The sequence below is a fragment of the Agelaius phoeniceus genome, chromosome 3 (assembly GCF_051311805.1).
Source record: "Agelaius phoeniceus isolate bAgePho1 chromosome 3, bAgePho1.hap1, whole genome shotgun sequence".
Lineage (NCBI taxonomy): Eukaryota > Metazoa > Chordata > Aves > Passeriformes > Icteridae > Agelaius > Agelaius phoeniceus.
In genome coordinates this window covers 98,528,553-98,546,572 of record NC_135267.1, presented here as the reverse complement: position 1 = coordinate 98,546,572, position 18,020 = coordinate 98,528,553, and the positions used below count along the sequence as shown (strand labels likewise).

The 18,020-nt window shown below is 37.7% G+C and overlaps 1 protein-coding gene across 5 annotated transcripts in view; it reads right to left on the bottom strand.

Annotated features, from left to right (window-relative positions):
* Positions 1–2,804: 2,804 nt before the first annotated feature.
* Positions 2,805–18,020, bottom strand: part of DISP1 (dispatched RND transporter family member 1) — a 39,472-nt gene continuing 24,256 nt past the window's right edge. For all 5 annotated transcript variants that reach the window (XM_077175942.1, XM_077175943.1, XM_077175945.1 and 2 more), the window contains 5 exons: positions 14,758–14,881; positions 13,653–13,780; positions 13,120–13,217; positions 10,932–11,029; positions 2,805–6,460 (listed from right to left, as the gene is read on the bottom strand). In XM_077175942.1, coding sequence (XP_077032057.1) covers positions 2,816–6,460; positions 10,932–11,029; positions 13,120–13,217; positions 13,653–13,780; positions 14,758–14,881 — 4,093 coding nt within the window. In that variant the 3' untranslated portion in view covers positions 2,805–2,815. The remainder of the gene's footprint in view (positions 6,461–10,931; positions 11,030–13,119; positions 13,218–13,652; positions 13,781–14,757; positions 14,882–18,020) is intronic.

Below are 18,020 nucleotides of genomic sequence, written 5' to 3'. Positions count from 1 at the left end.
TTTGAGAGATGTCTCAGCAGGATGTAATGGTTCTTGTTAAAATTTCCTGGAGTGGAACAGAACCTACCCTTGGTTGCTCCTAGTAGCCTGTAAAAACTTAATTATTACCATTTATTCATTTCTCTCCTGGATTTTCTAGGGATGGAGTAATGCATACCCTCATCTACCTTCATCTGTCACTGGAACCAATTCCTATTCTCTTCCATTCTTCAGGAGTTGCGCTGGCTTGGGTTTTAGAGTCTACACCTGAATTGACACAGATGCAGCACACGCACACACACAGTGCTACATCCATAACTATCAAACTTATCTAAGCCAGTGATTGCTCCTTGTCCAGCTAACTGATTTGGAAAAGATAAAGCAGTTTGCAGGGAGGAAATGGCAAAGTCACAAAATATTAAGAAGCATCCATGATGTCCGTATGTCTGAGATGTAACACAAGATAAACTCCCTTTTGGTCATCAGACAACAGTACCATTTATTGTGTCTTGCACTCTTTTATCCCCTTCCAAACTCCTGGGTTGGGACAGGTCATTGGTCCAGACTTTGAACCAGTAAGATGCCTGCATCCTAGGAAAGCTTCCATTGGCTGTGAGCTTCTGTCAGTCAGGCCAGAGGCTGCTCATAGAGCTGAGCTTATCTGCTTATTATAACTTGATTAATACAACTGCCACAACAAAAGGCAGATACAGCAGTGATCCTGCCCACTAGCCAAGCACACTCGTTCATTTTAATCTTTCCTAAGAGTGCATTACACCAGAACTCCTTATCTGCCCCATTTTTCTCACTGTATCAGCCTTTCAGAACATATAAATCATTATGGAAACGTAACACTAATCTCCATCACTTACATCACCGTTTCAAAACCAGTTATTAATACAAGCAATCAAAGATGGTTTCCTTACCCAGAATGCAGGATGAAAAACTGGCTTAGGGAAAAATCTCATTTTGAGCTCATCAGCTGACAAAGTTCTCTGTTCTGTAGACACATTGGCTGGGGACCTCCCCGAAGGCCCATGTCTCAAAGCTGTGAATGACAGCTCATGTGACAGGCACTGTAGTAAGCATTACATGCTGCTTTGACAAGGTCTGACAAACTACACTCAAGCAGGTGTGGTGGGCAGAAAAAAAGCTGGACAACAGCAACAGTTCAGTTTATTTCTTATTCCCTTAAATTTCTTTAGATTGCTAGCACTGCAAGTGTTAGCTTTTAATTAATGGTGTCTGTAGTGCACAGAAAACTCTCGTTACAGGCTAAAGAATCAGGCTCTAAACTGAGTGACAAGTTCCAAGGTAACTAAAACGGAGTTTTATTTTATAACTAAGAAAGAATAATACTCTTAAACTATGTAAAACTAATTTAGGTTTTTCTGCAGATTTCAACCTCTTCCAGTCACTGGGACATATGAGCACTAACATCACTACTCCCAGCCAAACCAAAGTGGTTTGTTGCATGATATGAACCTTCTGCATGCCTCCAACATGTATACTAGGACAGGATTATCCAGGCTTTTCCTCCAGTGATTTCATTACACACCAAATACCTGATATCACCACCAGCCCATGAAATCTATCTTCTGTGTCTCATAAATCAACATCATCAGCATAACCAAGCAATGAAATGAAGAGAGATTTGTCATTAAGATACTCAGAAATTATGACATGCTACACCATTCCAGCTCTCAAATCCACCCTCCTGGAGTGATAAGACCAGCAAGTATTCCCATGATTACCCACAGCTATCACGTTACTAAACCCTGCTTAGTCTTACACAGATACAACATCTGAAATCCAACATCTTGGTTACATGGTTTAGCTCAGTATTTATAAAATATTCATCTGGGAACTTCTCCAGATAGAACACTCAGAACACAGTATTTTAATTTATGTTTCTGAGCCTTTTGAGTTGACTTAATCTGATACTTACTGTTGGCAGTAAGTCTAGAGCCTGTGCATTAACTACGCCTTTCTCCACAGTAGATTAACTCTGTGGGAAAAAGTTCAGTATTGCAAGGCACTTCATGTCCAATTTTACAAGTCATGATTTTACATACATCTGTCAGCTACATAAACTGTATTTTTGTTGTGATCACTGAAAAGTCAATAATGTTCACTAACTACTGCTTCCACCTGTATTCTCTGGTATGTAATGGTAAAGTCTATACAGAAACTGCCAGAAAGGCAGTTTAAAATGTTTTACTGCACTATATATACAGAAATGCAATACAGGCAGTGAAAATTATGCAGACCTCCAGGAGCTTTTCTTTAAATTCTGTTAGGATGAATAGTTAAAAATATTCCCCAAACAGGCTACCCTGCAGAGCTGGTCTGTCAAACAATTCTGAAAGAACACAGATACAGTTCTGCTGCTGTTTCAAAGTGTGCAGAAGCCTGCCAAGGCAGCAGAAGAATAAAGGTAAATTATGTACTCAGGAAATGTGCAATCTCAGTCTGCCCCAAACTGAGATTGCACATACTGATCTCACAAGCCCTGGCTTCAGAACAGTGAAGAGTTTCTTTGTAATGCTTTATTTCTTGAGATGGTTTATAAGGAGAAATCAAACACTAAAGCCCTGGAACAAAATCTAAATGAAGCATAATCCACCTTATGAGTTATAGCAAAAAAACATTCTGGACAACATCAGGTTTTACTACATGTAATGGCTTTATGAAATGTATAAATGTTATTGTTCTATAAAATACATTTTTCATTCCAAAAGGCAAATTATATTTCATATTTATTCAGGACTTTCCTTTCTAGTGCTTTAAACTTACTTTTAAAAGAAAGACGCGGGATTGCCAAATTAAAGGTTTATTATAGTGTTTTTATTAACAAACTTTCATTGGAAAGTTCTGGGCGCATTAACATAGGAGGCACATTGGCTTCGATGTTTGGCATTTGACAGTCAACAGAATTGCACTTTACAGCAATTGCCTTGCCACAACAGTGTGAACTTTCACAGCAACCCTCGGAGCGAGCCTCTCTCCCTGACCTGGTCAGCAGGTGATTTTTATCATTTTGGTCTGCTTTCAAAACTTGGTCATTCTGCAAAGAACACTGATCTGTCTTGCTGTCAGCTTTCTTTTTCTGCTTTGACAGAGAGGCTTTCTTGCTTTCCACCTCGTTTGCTTCTGTACCACCCTTTTCATCACACTTACCTGTCTGCTGACAGAATCCCTTTTGATTACTTTGGACACTGTTCTCACATTCCGAGCAACGCACTATTAGAGGTGCTGCATTTCGGTAGAGGAACTGTGAGGAGCTCATCACCTTTGGAACAGTTCTTACGTTTTCCTCTGGGTTTTGATGAGCATGTGTATCTGTCCTGTTTATTCTCTGATGTGCCTGGAACTGTTGCACAGACCGGAGGAAAAAATTTTTAGGCAGAGAGTTTTGTGTCATTGTTCTTTTGAGCCTTCCCTGAAGGCAGTCGCAGTGGAGGATATGCTGGACTGGATGCACGTAACCCTCGGCAGCTTGCTGTAAAGCATTTATAGGAACTACAGAGCTTTGGATCTGTACGGTCCCTGGGGAGGGAGAACACTGGTAACAGAAGGTGTCACTTAACTGCTGACAGGAGTGCGGACTCCACTTCACTGTCACCTGTTTATACGTATCAGGACAGCTACACTGCCTGTTCTGAGAGAAAATTGGGCATATGGTGTGTTGGTCAACAGAGGTCTGGAGCACAGATGAATTAGCAACGTTTTTGATGCCTTTACTCACTTCACTATTATAGGCTGGATGCACAGGCACAGATGAGTTTTGGGGCCTGCTGCTGAAAAGCTCTGAGCAGATATGAGTTTCCCCATATGTCACTTTCTCTGCAGGGTTACAGATTCCAGTTTGTGATGCCAGAGGCTCAAGCTCATAGTGCTCATGCTCCATTTCTGGTTTTTGGCTTCTGGAGTCCATCTGGTACTTGCTAACAGGGTGGGATTTGTTTTGACTTCTGCCCCCTTGGGCTCCTGAAAAGGCCTGAGAGAAGGCATTACACCGCAGTCTTTTTGGTAGTGGGATCTGGCCACAAGTGCCCTGGGGCCCAAGGCATCGGCACATGCACTGGAAAAAGAATGTTGCGAAAGCCCAACTAATGCACATTATAAGCATCATGAAAGTGCCAAGCTGAGTGTATGCCAACACTGTCGAGGGCATCATCATTGCCCCAGCTACAAATGTAGTCAAGGCAGCCATTGCAATAGCAGAACCCATACGGCTTAAAGAAAAAATGACCTTCCCCTCTCGGTCAGGGTCAGGGGCCAAGCGATAAGCCACTCCATAATGAACAGCAAAGTCCACTGACAAGCCAACAGCCACTGAGATTGTGACAGATTCCAACACATTCAGCTCCCACCCAAGAAGAACCAGAGAACCCACTGTGACAAAAATAGTTCCAGCTATTGAAATGATTGCATAAAGGCTTATGATTATGTTCCAAGTTGTAAGAAGCATTACGCTAAATGCAACGGCAACTGAAAGGCCCATGGCAATCAGAGTACCATCAGAAAGACTGTCCTGAAGATCATAAAATTCAAGGTTACTCACAAACCAACCATTGCTAAGACCTTCAGGAGCAGAACTAAGCTCACTTGAAATCCATGAGTCCACCTCTTTGTAGAACTGATGCATTTTCTCATAAGCCAGTGTGAAGAGGTAGGTGCTTTGGAATTCTAACACCACTGCCCTGATGGTATCATTAAGGTCAAAGCGAGGTCCTGGGGTTTTGCTATCTAAATGGTACCCTGTGCTTCTTTCTAGCTCCATTATAGCTCTCTTAATACATAATTCAAAAACTTCTTGTTTGTATGGAAAGGTCCAGTGGCTGCAGCAGGGGTAAAGAGATGGCTCATCACAGTCTTGATTCTCCATCCATTGCTTAAATGTTTCAATGAAGCAGCTCGTGAAGTCTTGTTCTTCTGTCTGATAAAAAAAGGTTTGATTTCTTAACTTTTGACAGAAACGTAAAATCCAAACCTGCGAAGCTGGGCTAGCAATATTAAAACTGGTATCTAGCTGCAGCTCTCCTTTGCTTTTAGGGTTTAAAGGATCACCATTATCCTCAGGTGTGACACCCCAGATTACGGTAATCGGCATGTGGAGCTCTTCTCCGTGGTGGACACGTTCAAACATAAAAAGTTTTTTGTATTCTGCATCGTATCGTTCAAATGGGTGAGAAGACCTAAACACCTGAAACTCTGAGAGCTCCAATGATGGCAATTTCATCTTTGGATTTACACACACGATATATGCTCCACCAATTGTTAAGGCAAGGAACCAGAAAAGCCAAATATACCGAAATTTGATAACAATGCATGGCAAAACTTTCTCAAAAAATATCCTGGATGCTTCTGAGACTGCAAAAATAATCTTGTGGAACATTTGGCACAACACTGTCCAGCAGTTTTTGTTGTTGCATACCCTCTGCTGAGGTTTCTTAAAGCAACTGAAAATATTGACAAGGTATCGTTCATGTAATACAACTACAGCAGGCAGCCATGTAACCATCAAAACATAATTAACCAGAATGGCAGTGCCAGCATAAACACCGAAACACCTGATTGCTGTGATATTGCTGACGTAATTAGCATAGAAGGCAGCAGCGGTTGTAAAACTTGTGACAAACATGGAAAGAGCAGCGTGTTGCAATGTGATGCTCACTGTCTCAGAGGTGCCAGCATGAGGTTTATCAAACTTTGTGTAGTTCCAAACATCACATAAGACAAAAGCATCATCTGCTCCAATCCCAACAAGGATAATCAATGCCGTGAGATTCATGAATGGGAAGAACTCAAAATTAAACACTACCCGATAGAGAAAATAAGAAATAATCAAGGAACTAATTATTGCAAACATAGTCATTAACGTGATAAACATGGACTTGGTGTACACACACATAACTAACAGGACAATTACAATGGCTATGGCAGGATACACAGTATCCATCAACAGATAATCTTGAAACAATCTATGTTTTATTCCGAACTCAATCCCCATGATGGTTGTTACACCATCAGAAGCATTCCAGTTCTCAAAGTTATCTAGGTAAATACTCATCATGCTTTCCCCTTTCTCAGTGGGAGAGAAGAGCATGCTGTATTTTAAAGCTGGTAATACATAGTCAGCTGTCTTTGGGCTTAAGAAATCCTTGTCCACTAGATAGTGAAGGATCTGGTAAACAGCATTGTACTTGGTACATTTTCGAGGCACGTTTGTACACTTGAGTTGGTCCTTCCTTTTGGCATTCATGTCCCAGCAGTCCGGCCCCAGGGTTCCGTTGTAGTAGTATTTGGCACAAGTGCGAAGCAGCTTTAGGGTGTGAGAGACATCCCGTTCGACAATTTTCTGACACGATGACCTGTTGTTTAGAATAGCAATATAGTTGCCCAGTGTCCAGCTGGGACAGCATGAAGCAGCAGTGGCTCTCTGGCAGAGATCACCAAACTGGGAATGGGATCTGATCTGTATAAAGACAGGGAGACAAATCCAATTTAAAGTAACAGTCTGAAACATTCAGTAACCAAAAAAAAAAACCAACCCAAAAAATTTCTTTAAATTATGAAATTTCAGTTTATGTTAATATTTGCCGTTAACATATTAAATTCTTATTTCCACATACACTGCTTTTGATCAGTATCCTCTTACATGCAGCAGACTAAACCAGCCAGTATACAGACTTGTCACAGTGGCACAGAATTGGCAAAAGTGTTAAAGAGTATTATTTGAAGATCCACTGAAATGTTTTATTTCTTTCCAGTCTGAGATCTGTTAACTCTCTTCTCATGCTATACTCCTGAGAATAAACAATCAGCCATACATCAGTGAAGTTTCATTCTGCTTGTAATCATATCCTGAAGTTCCTAGGAGAGGCAAGGACTTACCATCCTGAAAGGAAGGATGTGACAGCTTTACCATAACTTTCATCACCTGATCTCTCTTCTACAACCCTGATTTTATTAATCTCTTTTAGCTCTTGTACAGCTGGCAGGCACTGTCCCCAAACAGCTCTGCCTGCCACCCAGGCACTGCATGTCCCTAAGTCATGCAGGTTTTCCAAAGCACAAGGTAATTCCACTGTCATGAAGCACCCCAAAATAACAGGTCATGCCTCTGAACACTGCACCCACAGTGCACAGCACGTTCTGGTTAAAGATACTCCTCAACCAAGTGAGTCTTAATCCCTTATGGGGATATTTTTCTTTCACTTCCAGAATACTCCAGACTTAGTTGAAGACAGCAAGAGCACGACTTAGCTAAGTGACCTCAAGACACTTCTAAACAAACTGAAAGTAACTATAAACCAGAAATGAAACTCTAACAAGGTTAGATTAGGGAAATTCTCTCAAGATGAGAAAACTCAATCTTTGGAGAGCACGAGGAATAAAAGTCTCCAAAACCAGAACTTCTGTTATATGTGACAAAGTAGAATTAGCCCTTCAAATAGTTAAGATATATGTCAAAGTTATGTTTTGATCAAGTTACACTGAATATTACACATATTAATACAGTCACATAGATAAAGCCATGTTCTTCAGATTTTATAGGAGTGCATCCTGAAACAGTTGTCCATGTATGCTTTAAATTTAAGTGATCTGAAAGAAACCACTTAGCCTCTTTTTTCTTTTTTTTTTTCTTCAGCAAAATTGCTCAGGCTTATTATTAGCAATCCTTCATAATGCAGACCAAAAAATACACTTGGGAATTCTCTCAGCAGTTATAAAAGCTTTAATATGGACCAAATTTTGTCAACCAGTTTCTGAACAATAACAAATTGGCATTCCAAAAAACCAGGATAATTCAAATTTGATTGTTTCCAGATAAAAACTCTCACACATGCAAACTCGGGAAAAACTGAACAATCAACTAAATAAAAGGAAGCACTGGAATAGCATATCTGTGTTTTTCATGGCACATCTCCAGGTTAGTCCTATGAGGATGTAATAGGCAAACTGGGAGGAAAGGATTGATTTGTCTTCTCTATGTATTCAGGTTCAAGATGGGACCATGACATTTATACATTGTTCTATGCTTGCTGCAGGCCATAAACATTCACTGGCAAAGTAACTGCTGGCAAAGATAAAGTAACATGAGGTGGTAGCTGGAAATTAGAAAGTAAAATACAAAATTTAGCTCCTGATAGTTCATTAAAATACTACGTTAAATGTTAATAGATTGTAGCATTGGGCTTTGTTGGTGATCCAAAGGAACTGGAAAGGTCATTCTGGTGTTTCCAGACCTGCTCTGTCCCTGGCACCACTTCAATTTACTTTGGAACAAATAAGAAATGAAACTCTGCAACCTGCACACATCAGTGGGCAGATCTGCCCAAATGGCTCTCTGCAGTGACAGAGAATCACAAATCCACTGCTGTGGGGAAGCAGTCTTAAGACCTAATATACAGTCATTAAAGTTTATAAAATAGCTGTTTACAGTTTATATGGAAAACATTCTGCAATTAACAGGTGGAAAAAAAAAGCTCCTCTTATCCAAGAAGTAAAAAAATTGGAACACCTCCCATAACTATTTTGTATATAAAGTTTCCATGATGATTATACGACTTGCATATGCTGAACAGCTGCAGGGTAGAGCCCCTAAATGTCAGTAAAACCTATAGTTAAAGTAGTTTCAAGCAGATAGGAATACAATTAATACATAGAGGATATGCTGTTAGTCCCATACTAAAGCCAATACTAGCTGGTGCTGATATCCTGCTTATCATCAGAAAAATACATAAATTCAAAGGTTTGCACTTCCAGCAAGGAGCACCTGATTTTCCTGTCTTTGAATACAGAAAGCTTTTCCACTTAATTCAACAGAACTGTGGCCCTGAACAAGCATGAGCTCAAAACCAAAAATAACTACAGCCAGAAAAGAGTCTGTAAGACCAGAAGGTCACCAAAGTCATAGATTTTTTTGTTATGACTGCAGTGCAAGTCAGCATCCTCTGCCTCCCTAGGGACTGGCTGCTAGCAGAACTTAGCATTTAAAAGTGGGACATAATCACAGCACTTTGTGAGTTCTAAGAAGTGTCAGATGTACTTAAAAATTGCCAGAAAGTGTTCAAATAATTAAAAATGTTATTTATAAGTAACAAGCATTTAAAAAGAAACTATGAAAAAAACTTCATCCCTTTCTGAGCCCTGAGTATCTAATTTTTAAAATAAATTTATATGCACAGACCAGCAAAAATACCAAAACCTAACCATACTCGTTTTTCCATACTAACTAGCTAAAAATCAATGCTGCTACCATGATGCACTGTTGTTCTGCTCAGCTGAGGCCTTAAATTACTTTATTCCTAAGTAATTTACAAAGAAAGATCTGCAAGGTCATTATTTACAACAAAATTTTTTATAAATATCTACACAGTTGTGGGTGTAGATGATGCATCAAACATTTCATTTTCTGAAGTGTTCTTATTTCAAAGGAAGAGTTGGTTTTATAGGCCTTGTTTGTTGTAGTAAAGTAGTTTCATCCTTCCCTCAGAAGGTACAGCCATATTTGATATAATACATTTTTATCAAGGTGAGCAGATGAGGAGGAACAAAAGAAACAATTCTCAGTAGTAATGTAATCATTGGAGAGATTCTCTTCAGAGGTAATTAACTATCCTCTGTTAAACAGAATGATGTTTTTTAATTCAGACTGCATTGCTTTACAACGATCTGCACTACCTGGGATTTACCTGCATCAGCTGCCTGTGCAACTGAACCTCTCTACAGTAAATGCACAGATTAGCATCTCCTTCCTCACTCAGCCTCAATTTTTACCCTTGTTAAAGGTTATTCTCCCCTGGATCTCCTGATTGAACTGGTGATGTGATGACTCCCTAGCTCAGCTCATTCAAAACTGAGCTGGGCTGCTTTAGATCCCGTACTCTTGCTCACCTGCCTTGTTCTGATTGCAAGAAAAAAGGGATAAAACCACATGAGCCATCCTGTCAGTGCAATCATCTCTGATGGGGAAATACAGAAGATTTAACAAGCATGTGAGGACAAAACTCACTTCCAACAAGGGAGCCAACCAGGACAAAATGCCTGTCAGCAGACTGCCAAGGGAGATTCATTATACAACGCTCCACTACAGTTCAACATTTTAAGCCAGCAAATGACGGCTGTTGTAAAGAAAACAGTTTGGGAATTTGCTAAATTAATACAGTTGTCTAATAGGCAATGATCAATCCAATAATGAAAATATATCCTATTAAATAAATGAGAAATATGAATTAAGTTGTCTATGATTATTTTTGTTTTGGAGAAGAGCAAAGTGGAAATAATTTGTTCAGTATTAACAGATGAAAAACATATTGCTTCATTTCCATGCAAAGTCATCAGTATGTGAACCAAAAGTTCATTGTTACTCAGTTCAAAGGAGTTTACTCCAGCAAGTGGCAAGCTTATATTTTACAGATAAAGTAAAGTTTAAATGAAAATTAGTATCTCTAGCTATTTTACCTAAGTTCCTTTGCTGTCCATTTAACAGCCTATTCTAAACTAACAAAAAGAAATTAATTTGAGTGATCCACTGGGTGTCAGAGAAAAATGCATATATTATGAGACTATAGTTAGTTCACCTGGAGGTGAAAACACAAGAAAAATCAATTATTTGCTGGGACCCAAGAACAAAACTCCATAGAATAATATTTTATAAGGAAACACACAGTAAAATTTAAGATCATTCTTTCCTGAAGCAACCTTATTCTACCCAAATCTGGATGCTATTAGTAGAAAACTCAAAGAAATTCCCCAATATATAACCTGATCTACAAATTGAAAGTTGTTTTTTGACAGCATGTACATGCTGACTGATCATTTGACAGAAGTTGAACCACATAAAGTCCTCTCATATGCTACTGGATGGCAGTGGGCAGCAAACCAAAGTTTCAAATATATGCTCTGTATTTGCAAGCGAAACAAATGCCAAATTGACTTACCCTCAAGTTGTCTACATTGCACATTGACTTAATTGCATTCAAATTCCATAAATTCTCTCCTTCTGTTGATGTAAACACCACTCGTGAATAGCGATCACCTGGAATTACAGAAAGGGGTTTTTACTGATTGTTTGGGTGGGCCTGGTATCAAAGGCTGAGGCAAAATCCCACCATTCAAATGGCACATGGGAAATCTTTGTCGAGCCATGGGAATTCACCTCCTTTTCAAGATGACCTGTTTATCTGTAACACTCACTCCATGTGAAAGTTTCCATTTCCTTAAGGAGCTTACAGTAAATATGGCATCTTCAATACTACACACCACTCAGAAGCTCTACAGACTTCCATTCAAGCAAACTATCTTCTGAAATATGACAAACAAAAATCAGAAGATCTAATCAGCAAACTATTAAATTCTTGGCACAGTATAATGGCAGTACACTGATAACAGTAATCAAAGGCTGATTTAGTATGTCATTTGGGAATATAAATAATAATTATAAAGCTGTTTCTACAAGAATGTTTTTGCTTTAGAAGCAAATGACTGCAGTGGAAATTGTTGTGACATCCTTGAGGCCATTTTCAAGAATTCCACAGTTTAGAAACATGGAGCTTAAATTACAAATTAAATCATATTTATCAGAAGACAGATTTAGGAAAGCAAATAATTACTTAGTGGCAATGAGATCTGTCTGCAGAGCTCACAAGGGAAACAAATATACAAACACAAATATACACAACTGTTTAACACAGTATGGTACTCTGGGTTAAGAAACATGATCACATTAATTAAAGTATTCCAAAAACCCAAAAGGCTGAATTTTCCCCCACTGCTGTGAAGCTGCAGAATTTTTGCCTTCCACAAGGCTGCAATGAAAAGACTCAGGGGCAGTGCTTTATGATCTCCAACGATGCTTACGATCAAGGGAACTGAAATCTAGAGGTCCTGCAGCAGACAAAGAAAGATACCAGGAATAACAAAAGTGTGTCAAGAGGAAATCAACTGTTTTCTTTACATAATGGACTGGCAAATTTTCCCAGAGAAATGCAATTCCTTCATGACTGTCACAAACTGAGACTATGCAGAAACAGCAGAGGAAAGGAAGAGAGTGAGACTGTGTAGAACAGCAGCCTGGATAAGAGGAGTCAATTCTGCTTCAAGAATGCTCAGCAGAGTACCAAGTACATTTTCTGTCCCTCACTCATGATATGTTAATGTGGTTCTGTTCACAGGAGCAGAAATGATGACGTTGCTCCCATCCTCTCACTTAAATGTAAGCCTATACTACAATTGAAAAAAAAGAATAAAAGTCTGTTTTCACTCTGGTTTTCCCTGGTCATTGCTCTCTTAGACCAAGTAATCTAAACAAACAATTTCACAATTGTGTTTTTGTGCTCTGTTATCAGTCCTCACATGTGGAAGTAGCCACTAAAGAGCTCAGGTCCTTCTATGAATAGAGGCAAGATCTACATCTCTCTGTCAGAACAGGACTTATCAAAGTTCTGCAGTGTGCCTTGTAAAAAGTCAAAAGACTTTTGTCTTTTTTGTCCTCTAGTTTAACTTAGTCAGCTTCATAGCCTACAGTGCTTTAAGGTGGGGACATTTTATTTTTATTTCTGTTTCTTTAAGGGGGATGTTTTCTTCATTGGGTTTTTTGTGTCTATTTTTTTTTTCCGTACATAAACCCCTACATTCTGTACAAAATACAATTGGTGGATGCCTTTAGGACATACACAGGAAAAGTATTTTTTGATTTAGATTTTTTAGAATTAAGTTAATGGCATGGACAAAACATAACTTCTTCCCAAACGTGAATTAAGAACTAGATCTCTAGCCACACACAAAACACTGATTTTACAATGTTCAGTACTATCAAGAACTAATAAAATTCCTTGCAGGAAATGCAAACATTTAAAGGAAGCACTTCAAGTAAATACAGTTTTTTTCTGAGAAAGAGTCAGTAGAATGGAACCAATAAGGCAAATCTTTAAATAATTCTGAAAGTGACTTTGAAACATTTCAATCCAATTTTACCAAGATTTCTGCACGGTGAAAGAAGGTATTTATTGTGTTTATATATTAAGTTAAAAAAAAACTTCCTAATATGGCATACAATATACAGAAGAGTTCAGAAAACTCTGAACTCTCAGAAGTTTTTAGCTTTCCTTGTATAATTTCTCCACTTACTTGGAATATCACAGAAAAAGGTATCCTTGTGGAAGTTCCAGTCTGCTTGCCTCTTCTCTCTTTCATAGTGGTCATCTGACCATCTGTCATCTTGATGACTAAACCAGAACAAAGGGTTTCACTTTACCTTAGCAAAGAAATCATTAAAAGAAGCACCATCCAAACAAGTCACACAGTTTAACAGCTCTTACACCTGAGAAAACATATTTTTACCAATGTGATTTTGGGATACAAAAACTGAAACAATAATTTAATTTTTTCTTTAAATTAAGAGACTTCAAATGAAAGGACATTGAGTCCAGTACCAAAAATATCCATAGAGAAAAGTACAATTATACATTTTTTAAAAAAGCTTGCAGTGGGAAATATCTAGCCTGGTATGAAAGGCCTTAAATACTGCAGAATATTAGACTCTGTATTTATTGAAATCAGTGGCAGTATATATTTTAACTTCAGAGCGTACTGGTGAAAGCACGATGTACATACAAAACCACCAATAAAACAAAATTTACTTTTTTATTATAAAGTCTTACCTTTTAGCTTGCTCATCTGCATATTTGAAAGGGTAGTTTGCAAGTGTTGCTTTGTACCCTGTGTTTTTCACCATGTTGTTCCATGTGACCAGTTTCTGTCCTATGGCTGTCCCTCTGGGTTCAAAACCCTAAGGGGAGAGAAGCACAAAATTCCACTAATGCTTTTCATTCTTCAGCTCAAACAGGAGAGTGGAAACACGATCAAAGTGATGGATAGCTTTCACTATGAAGCATAATTACTCCAGGCATCTACTTTTAGAAGTAAAATGCTTCATGACAAAATGACTGATTGTTGAGAGTGACGAGGGATTAAGAATTCTTGCCTGTCCTACTGCTCTCCCTGAGAAGAGATGATTTAGTTCATCCAATGTTCAACACTTGGTTTTCAGAGGAAGGGCATTCTACAAAGTACTCTTCTGTATCTCAATAATCACTCTTAATTAAGAATAAGGCAAATATTTAAATAATTTTAAAAGTGACTTTGAAACAATTTTAACAACTTGGCTCTTCTCCAGAAATATTCATTAGATATGGATTTGTAGGTACACATTCTATACTATAAATACCAATGACTTACAGGAACAGTTTATTTTTATTTGAGGATAATGATTAAATGCCATATTTTCAATTAAAAAAATCCTGAAAGCTACTCATGCTTAAGACAACTCATAAAAGTAAAAAATTAGTGCAATGTTTAATAGAATCTGATAAAAAGAACTTTTATCCTTACAATATGGCTATCACTTTATCCTCAGAAGGGACTTAGAATACCCTCTCCTTTAACAGATCCTGGCCTTCTTTGAAACCCGATTTAGAACGTATGGTCTGTGCTGTACATCTAAAACTGGGATGAATTTACATTATTCAATCTGAAGCAGTTCTGTTGAAGGACACATGATCTTAGCAAAATGCAGAGGGCATGGAAACTAGCGGGTAATATTCTTTGATGGCAACTGCAGCTTTTTATTATCATTTGCTGCTCCAATGTCAAGATTTAATACTGTATCAATTGCTGTATTTGCATTTGCTGTTTACTGGTTCCAATGGAAAACATGGCAAACGAAAAATACTTATTTGACAGGACAACTGATGGGTATTGACTTACCAGCAGTGGATCAGAGAAATCTGGAAGATCTGGAACTAATATTCCCACGAGTGCACACACCACTATGAGCACAGTGCACATGCCCAGGACCACCACAGGCCAGTCAGCGATGAGCGCAGCATAGCTATGGAAGAGGAGCAGGGAGAGGTGCTACAGCAACAAAAGCTGCCCACAGAACTAATCTATACTTCTCTCAAGAGCTTTTCAGATCAGACTATTATTTTTCCCCAGGATTTGGACAAAAAATGCAAGCTTATCCATGATTGCAAGCCACTAGAAAAAGGTGATTTGTCAAAAATTTAGTGAGAGAAAACGTGACTACTTGGGATCTTTTTAAAAATTAAGCATTTTGAGAAAAATATCCAAGAAAGAAAAAGATCTGTTTTAAAGTAGAACCCAAAGAAAACACTTCCTCTATTTTTAAAATAGTCATTAAAAAATATTCAAAGCCTACATACTCATGATCCATGAAATCTGTTATAGTTCAAAGATGCAAGGGGTTGGCAAGATGATATATAAACTAACGTTAACTGTCTAGTCTTACAGCATAACATCCATCCTTGGATTTTAACACCTAGTTCATTCTAAATTTTATGAGTGGAAGAATTATTATATGCAAACCTAATTTTCATTATTTTTGTAAAATATTTTTATTTTTGTTAATTCAAGAGAAATGTTCAGAAAATTAAGTGAAATCAAGAAATCTTAATTTCTAAATGATTTTCTTACAATAAAGAATTGAATTCATAGAGTTTATGTTTCAAAAGCAACACTGTTTAATACTGGGAGCAAAGAGAGTATATGAAGTCCCATAAAGGCATTAGAAAAGTAATTACAGGCTATGAATCCTTCTATACAAATGGTCTCTGTAAACATTAAATATTGATCAAGATCTCCACTCTTATTTCCTCCTCAACTTCAAGCAGCATAACATGAAAGTTTACTGCAGAGAGCTCCTTTACTTATTTCTACTGTCTTGAAAGATTATGGCTCTTTTTCAGTTTTAAGAGCAACTTGTTAATTAATCACAATACAATTATCATCTTGACCGAAATTTTCTGTCCTGCTGCTAAGAAGGGAGGGATTGTCTATCTCCCCACTCCAGATTCCCAGTGGGTTCCAAGTGCTCTGACTGCAAAATCAATGGCATATGCAAGCTTATTCCTGTTTTTCCGTAGCATGTGGAAATAGGCACCTCTAGGGGTCTAAGTACAGCGTTGAGGAGCAAAGAAATCCAAATCACTGGGTGTTTCTCCATTTCCCATTAAGTAAACATGGAATAATTCTGACATGTTCACACAAGAAGTTAATTAGCAAAAGCTTGAAAAGCAATCTGAAGTCAAAATTTTCATTAAAGTCAATCACAAAGGGGCAGCTTGCCAAATGAGCAATTGTACAAAGTAGAAGTGAAGTAAATGACCTAACAGAATTTTCCTATTTATAGGACCAAATGTTTTTCTAAACTCCAAGCTAGACTGACTAGTTATTACAGACATTTGCTCTGAAGTCATAAAGTTATACCCAAAAGATTTATTTTCCTATTTATCACTAGTGCCAGATTTACCACTTTGACATGTTGTCTCTACAGTTCCATTCTCAGCTGAGCACTCTTAAATTGGGTAAATTCTTTCAGCTATAAAATAAACTCTGTCCTAAGTGATAATAAGCCACATACAGAAAACAGTGAAGAGCTTGTTTACACCTGCAAATTTCTCTTGTTTCTTTTACCACATACTGAAATAAAGATAAGCAAAGCTGACCTTGGCTGACAAGAGGACTGACCACTCTATTTTTAATTTTACCTGTCTGAGCATTATTTATGCTGCTGAGGGCTCCAGCTCCAACCAACCAAGTTGCCTAAAACCAGCCTCAACCCCAACCCACTGTACATGGCTAAAGAAATGGTGGGTTTTGAATTTTTTTATTCAAAGCTATAATTTAATTAAAAAGCTATAACATGAGTTTAATTACTTTTTTTTTCTCTGTGAGGAGGAAGCCACCACCCTGACAGATTTGGCATAAATGGCCACTTGCCTGAAAATGCTTAAATCAATTCCTCAGTGGAGGAATCACATTGAGAAAGGATATCCTTAGTGCTAAGAACATTCTCTAGTACTTTTCTAAATCAGTATATAACCTCCCACTTTTGGATGCCTAATTAAAACTATTTTTTGTTCGTGCAATGACCTAGACATACAGCCACACTTACAACTTCTTGGTTTTGTTTCATCCAAAATATTCCAGCACTGAATGATGAACTCATATAAGTTTGACACTGAGTGAAATACCATTTTTATGCCATTTTTCACTATTTTCTATTTTCAGTCTGTTAGAATGGTACTAATTTTAGCTAGCTATGTACCATTAAAATGTAGTATTCACTAATTTATTTCTTCCTGATGTGTTTCACACACCTAAAAAAGGTTTGATTTCTTTTTAGTAGTTTTTTTTTTTTCATTCATGTTCTAAGTAACTCAAAATGTTTAGGAGATACAGTAATTCAGTCTATATTTAGCACTACTAAAAGCACCACTGCTATAAAGCAATTTGTCTAAAGGTGATCCATGACCTCAAATATTTTCTTTGAAAGGAGAAGGTAAAAAAGAGAATGTTTAGGTTCTTTTCCCATTTTAAGCATACTATGTGGCTAGTGAAAAACTTTTCAATTCAGCTCCTATATACATATGTTCTCAGGTTCAACCACTCCTCAGGTTTGTACAGAGACAGAAATGTACCATATATAGTTTTTGTATTGTAAAAAGGTCACGATCAACAATAGATATTTGTGTGACGCAAATCATATCAACACACAGATTTCTACAGAAATACTTATTCTACTCAAATACTTACATATTATATGACATTTAACAAACAGGCTTGCTCTTTACTGAAAGCAAATCCTAAAGACGGACTATTGTCCATCTTTGTGGACAATAGTGTTTTTAATAAATAAACTCCAACAATTGTGTTTTTAATGTCTTTTCACTTGAGATCGTTTCTTGTTGCCATTCTGATGCACTGTTTTAGATACAATGGTCTGTTATTTTCTCTGACCGTGCCATTCTACGGAGCCTATAGAATCCAAGCCCAGTGTTCTAGATTGCATGGGGGTTTAGAAGAATTAAAAACTACTATGACAAAATTTTCAGAACTTGTCTGTCAGGTTTGTTTATCACTATTGATGATACAACCAAGCCACTTCTCAGAGCAACCCTTAACCAAAAAACTTAACCAAAAAAGTACTGAGGCATGGAGTATCCAGG